Below are 12710 nucleotides of genomic sequence, written 5' to 3' on the forward strand. Positions count from 1 at the left end.
CCAATTGAAGTTACCTAGAATTGTCATCACTCTTCTCCAACAAGGGAGAGTAAAACATTTTCAAGATGGTCATAACACTAATTTCTGGAAAAATTATAACTTGATATTCCAAATATTGCATTGTGTGTAATGCATATTTATAACATATTAAATAGGTGCAATGTATTTAATGTAGACCTTTCTTAATATTCATACAGGGGAGTTGTACGTGGACACAGTGGAGATGAAAAATGGAAGCTGGGTGGCAGGGTTCATAATGATGGGCCTGTCTGATGAACGGACTTTGGAGACTATTCTCTTTGTATTATTTCTGGTGCTGTACATATTGACTCTCATTGGGAATATGATCCCGATCACAGTCTGTGTTTCTGAGCCTCGCCTACATACTCCTATGTACTTCTTCCTGGGCAATCTCTCCATGTTGGACATCTGTTTCTCAACAGTGACTGTTCCTTATATATTAGCACAGCTCATTGCTAGAAGGAGTATCAGCCTAATTGGTTGTGCAGCTCAGATGTACACAGGCCTGCTCCTGGGAAGTACAGAGTGTGTCCTCCTAGCAGTCATGGCTTATGATCGGTATGTAGCCATTGTATTTCCCTTGCGATATACAGTTATCATGAGCATGTCAGTTTGTAATACACTGGTGTGCTGCTGCTTGTTAAGTGGTAGTGTGATGGCTTTCCTGGATACCTTTTTCACAGTGCGATTGCCAGTGTGTGGCCCCAGAATAATCAATCATTTTTGGTGTGAGAGCACAGCTTTTCTGAAGATGTCCTGTGTGGACACCTTTGTCACAGAGATGGTCATTTTCACTGCTGGAATCTTTGCACTATTGTTACCAAGCCTCTTCACTACTGTCTCCTACATCTGCATCATTACTACAATTGTTAGAGTCCACTCCACTGAAGCAAGATTCAAAGCTTTCTCCACATGTGCGTCTCATTTGACAGTTGTTATAATATTTTACAGCACCGCCATTTCCATGTACATGAAACCAGGGTCTAAAACTTTTGAAAACCGGGACAAAATCATCTCTGTGTTTTACACTGTGACTCCCCCATTATTGAACCCCATTATTTACAGTTTGAGAAATAAAGATGTAAAGATAGCTCTGCAGAAATATATCCTTCCAGCAAATTGTTATTAAACATGTCACACAGCTCAGCAAATTTTCAAAAAATGTTCACTGTTTAAATTATGTATACTGGCTATGTCATATGCAAGGAATCATTGTGCTAAATCACTGCAATCAAATGCACATCACAACCATGGTTACATCATGGTGGTACCAGGCAGGTGCCACTCAGAAGGGCCTATTGTTTACTATTTCTTTGATAGCTTAAAACTCCCTAACTCGCTGGATTGTCCTAGAAATTCCTGTAACCCCATTCACAGTCGATGAGAATTTCCCAGAATAGTATAAAGCTGAGGTTTTGAAACCCCCCATTGTGAAACTCTTTCAGTATCTTAAATCATATTTTATTCAGGGATTATGGTGAGCTCTCTCAAAAAAGAAACTGTAGATGTTGATATGACCAGTTACACCAATTAGAACCAAAAATGCTACTAAACTTGAACCATACGTTCCATCAAGAACAAAATGGTTTTATACCAGCTTGCTAATTATCAACTAATGTCCTCTTTCTTACAGACACAATATATATCTATTTTAACAAAAGATCCACTGCAGGTATACCTTTTTTAAGATGCCGAAAAGGCTTTTGACCTTGTAATCCAGGAGTTGTTAGCAGTTTTAAATACATTGCAATTCCTGTCACAGATCACATGGTCATTGTCCTGCTATTTTCAGGTTTTGGGTTGTACCAAGTAGCTAAATTCACATAAAACTGGGCCATGATGAGAACTATTAAGTGGACTTAGCATATGCACCCTATCTCTCAAATTGTAATTGATCTAGTAATAAAATATCTTGCCATCACCATATAACTTGCACAACAGATCAGGCCTTCTATTACTGATTCGTCAAATGAAAGCTAGGTGTGAACATATGGCCTTGTGGGTGGAGGCAGAGGTGATAGATATTGGCTATGCTCTAGAATTAATTAAAAAGTACTCATGATTCGGTAGATACATATTTACCAATTCTTACAGTAAGATCGTGCTGTTTAGCTTCTCAGTATGTCCTTTGTACACAACTGTGCCAAAGGTATAATCAAAGCTGAAAGAGATACCTCAGAACCAGATTGACAACATGGTATTCAGACCTATATGACCATAGCAAGGATTGATTGGAGGGCAATTATGATGCCACCACCCAAAGTAATTCCAGCTACAATAACATATATGAAAATTACAGCAGTTAAAAAGCTCTAAGTGGCTCTTCTAATTGAGCTGGAAGTGCACTGTAATTTGGGCAACTGTATGTCCCAGCCCTTGCCTCCCAGCAACCCCCTTGAAGTGTCATGGTAGGTGAAGGGTTTGCTTAAAAAAAATTAAAGTACTCAAAGCAGGTGGGTTGCCTGAGCATGTCAGCTAGGAATAATGGAATATAGAACTCTTATTCTATTTTTTGGGTATTTGAAACAGGAACCATGATTAAGATGGGCAATCGGGTGTATTCAAATTGTGCAGCTACTGGGGAAATTCTTAGACCGGCTCAAGATTCAGTTTCAGTTTAAGTTTATTTGTTTGATTAATTAAAATCTTACAAAAATGTGACCTTAGAGAAAATATCAGCATCAATACACATTTAAAACATCGTGCAAATAGTAAATGTCATTAAAAAGAGAGAGAGAAAAAAAAGAGAAAAATATAACTAGATAAAATTTTCGTTAAGACTTTTGGCAATTACATTTAAAATGTTTACAAAAGCAACATTCATTGGTAGGTCATTCTGGTTTAGGCACGCCATTATTGCTTGTCTACAGGTTCTTATTTCTCGTGCATTAAACAACCTCCTGAGGATTAACCTTCTTTCTGAGTCTATGGCAGGGCACAGACATACCAAGTGCACAATGTCTTCTTTTCCCCCCTTGCACAGTCTACATAACGTATGCCCCTCATTTGACTTCCACGGTGGAAGATGACAGAAACCTGGCCATAGACCAAAGCGTGCTCCTATAAATGTTTGCTTACTTTGGACTGACCATGCAGTATAAAGGTATCGTTGGACTTGTTTTATTTTGTAGCCGTTTATGATATTTATGATTACTAATAGAGCTTTGTGCTCAAGATTAATCAAAGCAAAAGCATTTTCCAAGGTTTTTATTAATCATCAGCAAAAGTTGGAGGTTCAAATATTTCATCATAGTTCCTGTATGGATCCAGTGATATCATTCCTATGATCCACTGAGCAATTTCCAGCAAGCCTCTGGTTTCATTTGACTAACATGGGAAACCTCACTGGGCCCGGGCACAGAAAGGATTGACAGATTATCTTTCTCAATTTTGTGAATTGCTGATCTTAATAGGTGGAGTATTTTGTCTAGTTTTTCCCAATAACAAATGAGAATCCTCCATTCTAATTAGTAATGAGTAATGAGAACATTCAGCCACATGAGATTATACAATAATGTGTGTGATGCCTCTAGATGTATGAGTCTGCATGTGTCCTATACTGAAAAGATAAGCATGTGGCTACCTCTCAGCGATAGATGTGTGTAACCCGTTAAACAAAATCTGAATATTGCAATTATTTGTCATGAACGAGGAGCTCCCAGTAAGTGCCTGCAATTAATCTGCATTGATTAAGTCACTGCCCTTTTTACACACCACCTGTCTGCTACCAAAAGAATGTGTTTGGGAGTCCTTCAGCAGAGTCATGTCTGGGTCAGGCACAGCTCTGGCGGAGCACCAGGAAGATCAAACTTGACTATCTAGAGTAAGTAAACGTCATAGGTGACTCTTTCCAAGAATTACTTACAGTGAAGCAACCCACGTGTCTGATGGTTCTGGCCAATCCCTCACCTCCTATGAGGAAAAGGGCTCAGCCCTTCCCTCATACACCAGCCAGCCCAGTGTTCTGGGGCTGATGGGGATTTGATTAAAGTCTTGGTTTGGGATAGGCTCCTCCATCCTGGAAGACCTGACTGACTTACAATGGACAGAGAACTATCCTGCCAGGTGCCTTTAGGTGATCAGTCCACTAGGAGAGGTGCATAGCAGGGTTCTTCATTCCCCCCAGTGGCAGAATATGACAGAAAGCCCTCATGCTCACACAGAGCAACCATGACTGTCTCATGCTCAATCCCAGCCTGCCCAGGTTTTCAGTGAAGAAGGGTGGCATGGCAGCCTGGATGAGAAGGAATCAGGTGCTTAAGAGAACCCCTGTTCCACACAGTAGAGGCACTGGGTCCCCTCAAAGATAGTGCAAACTGATTTGAGAGGCAGAAGGGCAAGCTGTCCCCAACTGCCCAAGCTTTCATACATGTACCCCTTGCCCCAGAAAGTGGAAGGCAGTCAATTTGCAGGTGGTGTGAACCTCCTACTTGTCAGGAACCTGTTTGCCCGGTCCTGTGTGACTCCGTTAGGGATTCTAAACTTGTGAAGTCCTGCTATGTATGATCGTAAAATTACTTGCCTACTGTATTGTGGGAGCCAGATGCCAAAGCCGGTGAGAGCTCCCCACTCAAGTATCTAGAAATACTTTTGAAACCAAATCCCAAACAGGATGTCTAACAGGGCACTGAGCAAGTGGTCCACTAACTCTGCTATCTACCTCCCCCTCTTCTATGCATCCAGATGTGTGAACATTGCAAAAGGTGCCTGTGACCCTTGGCAGTAGATTACTCAGGTTGTGCATCTGTTGATAAAGAAAGCAGATAGCTGTGGCAATAATTGTGAATTTCAAGACACATTGCTAATCAACATTTCAAGCACATTCTATGTTATGCCTGTCTAACAGTTACTTGTACATGGTTCTCACTGAGGCCATCCAATGGGATATCGGGCTCTGCTCCCTTTACATCTCTGGGGTAGATCCAGATTGCTTGTTGCAGTACCCCAGTTGTGGCACATAGAAACACTACCTACGGGCATGGTCTACCACACCTTGTGGGGTGGGCAGGTACCTGGCCTGCCTCATATTTGAAAAACACTGGGTGCACCTTTGTGGCAGGTGTTGGCGAAATGGGGCTGATTAGGAATCTGAAGTTCCACAGACTGCCCTACTCATGATGACCTAGTAGTCCAGCCACTGCTGCACCTGCGTTCCAACCGCCCATTGCAAGTTGGGCTCTTTGACTGCTGTTTCACAACCACAATCACCTGGGATCTGAAATCCCAGCAGGTGGCACTGTGGTCTTGAGGCTGCAAGACTGCAGTGGTTCCTCCTCCATGAAAACCATAGCAGAGAGAGCATATGTTGTGCTTCCCTGTGCGCATGCACCTCAGTCCCTGTATGGCACGACTGCACCAGTTCATGCCATGCAGGTACTGCCTTTGATGTTCTCATTCTGGTGCCTTTTTCATATGCACCAAAGTGGAATGCCAAAGAGCCACCCACAAATGGCTGAAAAAGTCAAAATCTGGTGGGTGGTGCGTGCACAGATTTGGTGGTGTAGGAGTCTGGGCACCGGAGTAGTGGTCCTTCTCCTGCACTGCCAAGCTGATGTGATGTAGTTCCTAAAAATTCATAGGAACCGCACTTTTGTTGGACAATAGAAACAAAGGGATTGGTATGTAGACTGATTCCGGACACCCTCACAGGATATGTCTGCCTAAAGACCAGCTAACTCACAGTTCCACCATACGGCCCCTAACCATAGCAATGAGTGAATAGTTTCTGGCAACCATCAAACTTGACTACCATTGACCCTTCAAGGATTGTGGAAACAGTACAGTACTTTTTGCTCAGTCAATCGTGCTCATTTTGTCTACACAGAATAAATGCTAGGGACATTTTTCAATAAGAATTTATTGAACCAGCACCATTCTAGTATTAAACATTTGTGCTGCAACAATCATTAGACAGAAGCTAAAATAAGAGATTACAAGCATCAACAGGGTAAATAGAAGGTAGAATTCTACCATGGTGTTAAAATGGTGAATATATGCAGGCATCTAACATGACATTAATCAAGGGTACTCATATCATGCTACCCAAGTGTACTTATATATATATATCTATCATGGATGTGGGTGAAAAGCCAAGAATCAACTAGGAAAAAGCCGATCGCATTACCTCATGGGAGAGAATGACGTGAACTGAGTGTCGCCGTCTCAAACCTCTGCACTTCACTTCACACACTTTACCTTTTGCACAGTCCTAAAGGAAAGCCATTGGATCCACTAGGACCACAATAGGTGTGAACCATGTTGACCTGATACCATGAATTTATCTCACCACAAGCACTGAGATACACAGAAGGAAAATACTCCTTACTCTGACTAGCAGATCACAAGAGTATTCCTCTTGGCTCCAGTTTTTAACCATATCACATGGACCCCAGAATAAAGTTTCTTCAGGGTACCAGTGCAGTATTTTTAACTCACTCACATCACTCATCGCACACCTGCACTCACCACTGCAGTGTTCCTCCAAAAGATCTTGGCCAAAGAGCTGTCTTTTGGGGCCAATAGGGGTCAGCAGCGCCACCCGCACAAGGAGCAATGCCCAATGATGAAGCATGATACCTGCTTGGGTGAGTGAGAGCACTTCGTAAACAAGGAGCATTCCCCCTCTGACCTCTATATATCATTCTAGTGACCTAATTGGCATGCTTTTTCCTAGGAAAAGTATCCTCTAGTTATTGAATGATAATGAAGGATTTGGTCTTGGTCATGTGCTGGACACCCTACAATGGTTGTCATACCGCTGCGTGATGAAGCCTCAGCATGCAGGGGCTTCAGTGTCTGCATAGAAGTGTCTCCTCTACTAATTAGTTTATGTGCAGTTCCTTTGTACCAACAATGTAGCCTCAGGCATTCTACCACAATTGGTACAAATACGTAGATGATCAATAATTGTAATTATGCAAAGTAGCCCTGATGGTTTAGGATGAAAATAGCGATGACTTTTGTACAGAGTATGTTAATCCTGATAAGTGCAGGGGATTTTACTAAGAATCTTCATGTATACTAAATTAGGCTACTTTCAAGGAAACCAATCGACATTCATTCAGCAGATAACTAAGTAAAAGGTCAGAGCTTGAACCATTATGCAGAGCAAGGTAGTAAAAATGTAAGTAAAAGGTTGCTTTGGTACATAGACCTAGGTTAGGAATCATGGTTCTTGTAATCAGGCCCTATGTGATTTCTGCCTAGTGCTCAGAATGTCAAATGGAAGAAGTTCAATGAAACACAGGTAAATAGCGGGAGTAACTAAGACTCCCTTAAACACTTCTCCCTTGTATTGTTCCTATTGGTAACTATCTGTATGACAATAATCACTTTGCGGAGAGATAGTCCAAATGACTTTTTATCATAGTTATGATTATGATAGTGAAAATGATGTATCAATCCTAATTCTAGATGAGGTAGTTCCTGAATAACAGTACATTAAGATGGTGAAAGGATGTGCTGACTTGGTCACAAAATATTAATTTCCTTACCAATTTGATAGACTCTGCATTCAGGTCAACAGCACATAGAATAACAGTGCATTGAAACACAGTATATCACCGTGTTGACCCTCTGTACTAATTGATAGTTGAGAAAATATTGGTATGTGTAAGCATCAAATTTGTAGCTTCATCAGATGAACATGTAAAAGATGCACCAAGACATGAAAAAACTGCAAGAAGTCCATGAGTTCACAGGTAAACCCCATGACATGAAATCTGCCTTTCCCCAAAAACTCAGGGCCTGATTATGAATTTGATGCAGCAACACTGGCACCGGCTCAAGGCGACTCCACTGTGCCGAACTCCTGCATGGACTAAGGCTGCAATACAAGTTGCAAAAGTACAACTTGTAATACTGTTGGTGGTCCTTTGGCCTTTTGTTTATGGCAGTGCCTTAAAAGTAGGCTCCGCAATGGTAATGGCAAAAAGTTCCATCACAGCATTATGGATGGTAACCTCCATGTCATGGTGGAACTGGGGTGAATACTGAAAGGAAGGCACATGTTATTCCCAGTGAATGTGTCCCCATGACAGGGAGGACATGGGGGCCCTGTATGGCCCCATTTGTTTCAGCTCCACCAATCTTTTCATGCCAGGGTTCTACCATGAAAAGGCTGGTTTTCCAGGAACGAAAAATATGCTGAGCAGGACAGCACCAGTCCCTCCTCTGCATAATGTGTTGTGGAGTTTCCTGGTACAGCTGGTTGTCCACTGCTGATATTACTTACAAAGTCACAATCTGCAAAATGGTGGACCGCCACTTATGTTACAGTGAGTCTGGTGGTTGCAAACTTCATGTCACCATCCCAAATTCAAATTTCCAAAAAATAAAGAAGAGCTGTTTTTATGTACCTTTTATAATTTGATATTTGCAAAAGTGCAAAGCAACACTAGAGTCTCAGTTTTAGAAAGCAGCAACCTTCAAAATTGTGATCAAAAGAGAAAATAATGCTGTTATTTAAATACAACAAATTATTAAAATAAAAGGAATATTAAGTACTTATGGATCCACACTTTCAAAACAAGAAAAGCAGACTGTAGAAAAAGATGCGGTATAAGACTTTTTTAATAATATGGAAACAGTAACCTCTAGTATTGAAAGTGACTGCAACAATGAACCAACAATAAAAAATACACAGAATAAAAAAGGTGCACAGACTTTATAATAAAGTTCCAAAGTCCTTAACTACAGCCACAATCGCCAATGTTTTCTCCAGGTACAGATCTCTTGAACCCCAAAATTATGTAATATACGTGGTTTATTTCCCCATTGCCACCAGCATGACGCGTTTTGGCTACGTCACCACAGCCTTGCTCACATGACAATAAAGGGCCAATAGGAGTGTTTATATACTGTAAAAGAAGCTCAACACATGTCATCAGATGTATAAACATAGAGAACATACTTAAGGCATTGGACCAAAATTGGATAGCAGATACTATTGCAAAATCACATTATTAATATACTAATAAATAATATTAAATACATATGTACAATAATTTACACATGAAAATTTGAAGGTGAATAGATCAACCTTCCAACAACCATATATATGAATTGCTATATGTTTGGGTGAAATGCATCATCTTATCTACTTCACAGAGCTGTACCATGATTCACCGCATAACATGTGCTTAAGTCAGCGTTTTCAAAATAAATGGCCTCATTCCTTACAAAATTCCTATTACAAACCAATGTACTCTGTGACAAATTGAAGTGCAAGTGCAAATAAGTGCAAATACGTGCAAAAATGCAGATTTCTAAAATTTCTAAAATTAATCTTGGATAAAAAGATATTAAAAACATCATATCAAAATTCCAAGTTAGTAAAAAGCATTAAAATTTCATGAGATTTCAGTTAAAAACCATGAGCGGATGACATGGTTCAAATGGTAATATTAATATTATGTTAAAATCCATTAGTGAATATAAAAATCATCTTCAGGTAGTAATTACTCAAAATTGATATTAATCCCAAACACAAAGAACCAATTAATGGCATCATGAAAAGTGCAAATGCCAGACTCATACAGTGCAAACTATAGGTTGGAATTGACCTGTTTAAGTATACTTGACCGTACATAGATATGAGGTTACTGGGAGAGGCAGCTCAAATAACAAACACCCTAATGCTGACCAAGTAATGTAGTCCCTACATATGAACATTGGGATCACCTTCAGCACCTCGGTTACCACTAAGGGATTGGACAAGACCAAACTAAATGTATTAATTGTACAAAGTAAGAAAAAGATAGTAAAGGGTCTATAAAAAGCTGTGTAAGTACTCCCAGGTGTTCATTCCATTAGGGATCCTAGTATCTAAAAGGATAATATACTTGCTTTCCAGCTGCCTTAATTGTTTCTTCCTGTTGCCTCCCCTTATATTCTTCGGTACCGCATCAATGAAAAAGTACTTTAAATCATTGAGGTTTTTTCCGTGGACTGATTCAAAGTGGCGGGCAACTGGATAATTGTCATCTGAATTTATAATTGCCTTCAAGTGTTGGAGGATAGGGTTAAAGGCCTGAAGTTTTGTGCTGCCTATATATTTGAGCCCACAGGTTCATTCAATTACATATACCGCAAAGTCTGTGCGACATGTGTAAAACCCTTTGATTTGAATCGGGTTAGGGTCAACATGAAATACACCTGTGGAAACCTGTTTTGTTGGATAACCAGTTCTTTACAATCTTCACCTCAGGACTAGATTTAACAAGGGAATCCTGAAGGTAATGGATGGCTCATCTGATATCAATGGAGCTAAACTGATATGCGTTTTAAGCAGCGGGCAATGTTTTTTTAATATCCCCCTTCCTTTCCTTTCCTCTGTGTTAAAGGTTATAATGAGGCACATTCTTTCTCCTTCCTTATCTGGGGCAGAATCAGTGTGTATTTGTCTGTTACTAGTGCTACCTGCCAGGCATTCTTCCCTGCTTATACTATTGGCTTTCTCCCTGGAATATTTCAGTTCCTTTGGGCAGTAGCCGCGGGCTAGAAATCTCTTATGTGCCTCAGTTTGACAGGCATCCAGTTCACTTTCTGTTCACTTTCTGTGCTGCATATCCTGCGCATCATGATAAACTCCCCATAGGGTATGCTTTTAATCAGGTGGCCAGGATGGGCACTCTTTGCATGCAACACTGCATTGCCCGCTGTAATTTTCCTGTGTAGCCTCGTTTCAAGTTTGTTCTCACTGATATAGATCTCTACATCAAGAAATTGGACATGAGTTGGACTTATTTGGGACGTGAATTTAAGGTTTAAATCATTTTCATTCATCACTTTCAAAATACCCTATCTGACTCTTGAGACCCTTTCCATATAATGCAGATGTCATCTATGAATCTCCAGAAATGGACTACGCTGTCAGAGAACCTTCATTTGTGCGTACCCATGAGGACATGCTCCTCCCACCACCCAACATGTAGGCATGCATAGGTTGGGGAGAAGCATGCCCCCATAGCCACACCTCTTTGCTGTTGGTATACTTCAATGTTAAACAGAAAATAATTGTTCATTAGGCAAAGTTGTATCATCTTCATAAACATAGTATTATGCTGTCTAAATATGATGTTCCGTTTGTCTAAAAAGTATTTGACAGCATTAAGTCCATCTGCATGTTGGATGCTGGTGTACAATGTACTAATATCCAGGGCAATAAGTACATAATCCGATTTCCATTCCACATTCTTGAGCTTGGTGAGAAAGTGCCCCGTATCCTTAATGAAAGGGGGAAGGTTCACTATAAAGTCATGGAGGAAGTAGTCCACATATTTGGAGACTGCTTCCAACAAACTTCCCTGGGCCGAGATAATTGGTCGCCCAGGTACTGGGGTCATTAATTTAGGAATCTTAGGAATGAGATAAAAGGTTAGTGTCACCGGGAAATCTTTCTTCAAGAAGGCATGTTCTTGTTTGCTTAAGAGTCCTTCTCTCTTCCATTGATTAAGCTCCGTGTGTAATTCATCTTTTAAACAAGTTAAGTCATTAAAATTACCTTTTATATAACAAGTTGCATCTCCTAAGTGTTTGTTGAGCTTCTTCCATGTAAAGAGGTCCTGGCCAAATAACTATGTTTCCTCCCTTATCTGCTTTATTAATAATAAGGTTGGAGCTGTTCCTGAGCTTTTTCATAAGGCTACTATTGTTAAATTGTTTAGCCTTTCTAGAAAAGCTGGTTTGTAACCCCTTCAAGTCTTCAATTACAATGTCACTGAATGTGTCAATCGCGTCCTTGGGCATTAAGGGGATGAAGGTGGAGGGTGAATGAATGAATGAATGAAGGCTTTTTTGTAACAAGCAAACTTAGCCCCGAAGGGCGTCAAGGAGCGGAGACAAACAAACAGAAAGTTCAGGCTACCAACTGCATAACCATAGAGCACTGGGAACTTATTCACTAATATGCCTGAGAGAAAAGCCAAGTCTTCAGGTGTTTTCTAAAAACCGCCAAAGAAGATTGACTTGAGAGCTCCAAAGGGAGGGAATTCCAAAGTTTTGGAGCTAGGGTGGAAAAAGCTCTACCTCCCCATCTTGCCTTCGCAAATCTGGGGACCGAAAGCATGTTCCTGGATGCTGAACGGAGGGTTCTTTTTGGAGTGTAGACACGTAGAAGGGACCTTATACCCTCTGAGCCTGAGCCATGTATAGCGTTGTGGGCCAGACAGAGAAGTTTAAAAGAGATCCTAGAGGAAATCGGAAGCCAGTGAAGATCCCTTCTGGCCATTGTTGCAGAAACTAGCCTAGGAAGATTCAAAACCATCCTGGCCGCGGCGTTCTGTACCATTTGAAGACGGTGGATGGAACACTTGTTTATGCCACTATAGAGGGCATTACAGTAATCTAGCCTGGATGACACTAAGGCAACCGTCGCTTGTTTCCGAGCTGCCTGGGATAGATATGGGGCGATCTTCCTCAGTGTTCTAATAGTGGCACAGCAAGTGGACATCGTTCGGCTCACCTGTGTGTCGAATGACAGAGCCGGATCAATTAGGACACCAAGGTTTCTAGCCGAAAGGGTGGGGAGGGGGCAGTCCCTCAGGGAGGGTGGCCACCAATCCTTTGACCATAAGTCTTGGCTGCCTCCAAAGACCATATTTTCGGTTTTATCCCCGTTCAAATTCAAATAGTTGTGCACCATCCACTGGGAGACTGCCTCCATACAAGCTCTAAATTTGGGAGCTGAG

The 12710-nt window shown here is 41.0% G+C and overlaps 1 protein-coding gene across 1 annotated transcript; it reads left to right on the forward strand.

The window, feature by feature from the left end:
- Positions 1 to 223: 223 nt before the first annotated feature.
- Positions 224 to 1150, forward strand: LOC147709736 (olfactory receptor 2D3-like). The gene has a single exon (XM_086926082.1). The coding sequence runs from the start codon at positions 224 to 226 to the stop codon at positions 1148 to 1150; it is 927 nt and encodes a 308-aa protein (XP_086782208.1).
- The last annotated feature ends 11560 nt before the right edge of the window (positions 1151 to 12710 follow it).

The sequence above is a fragment of the Lissotriton vulgaris genome, chromosome 6, assembly GCF_964263255.1.
Source record: "Lissotriton vulgaris chromosome 6, aLisVul1.2, whole genome shotgun sequence".
NCBI classification, from domain to species: Eukaryota; Metazoa; Chordata; class Amphibia; order Caudata; family Salamandridae; genus Lissotriton; species Lissotriton vulgaris.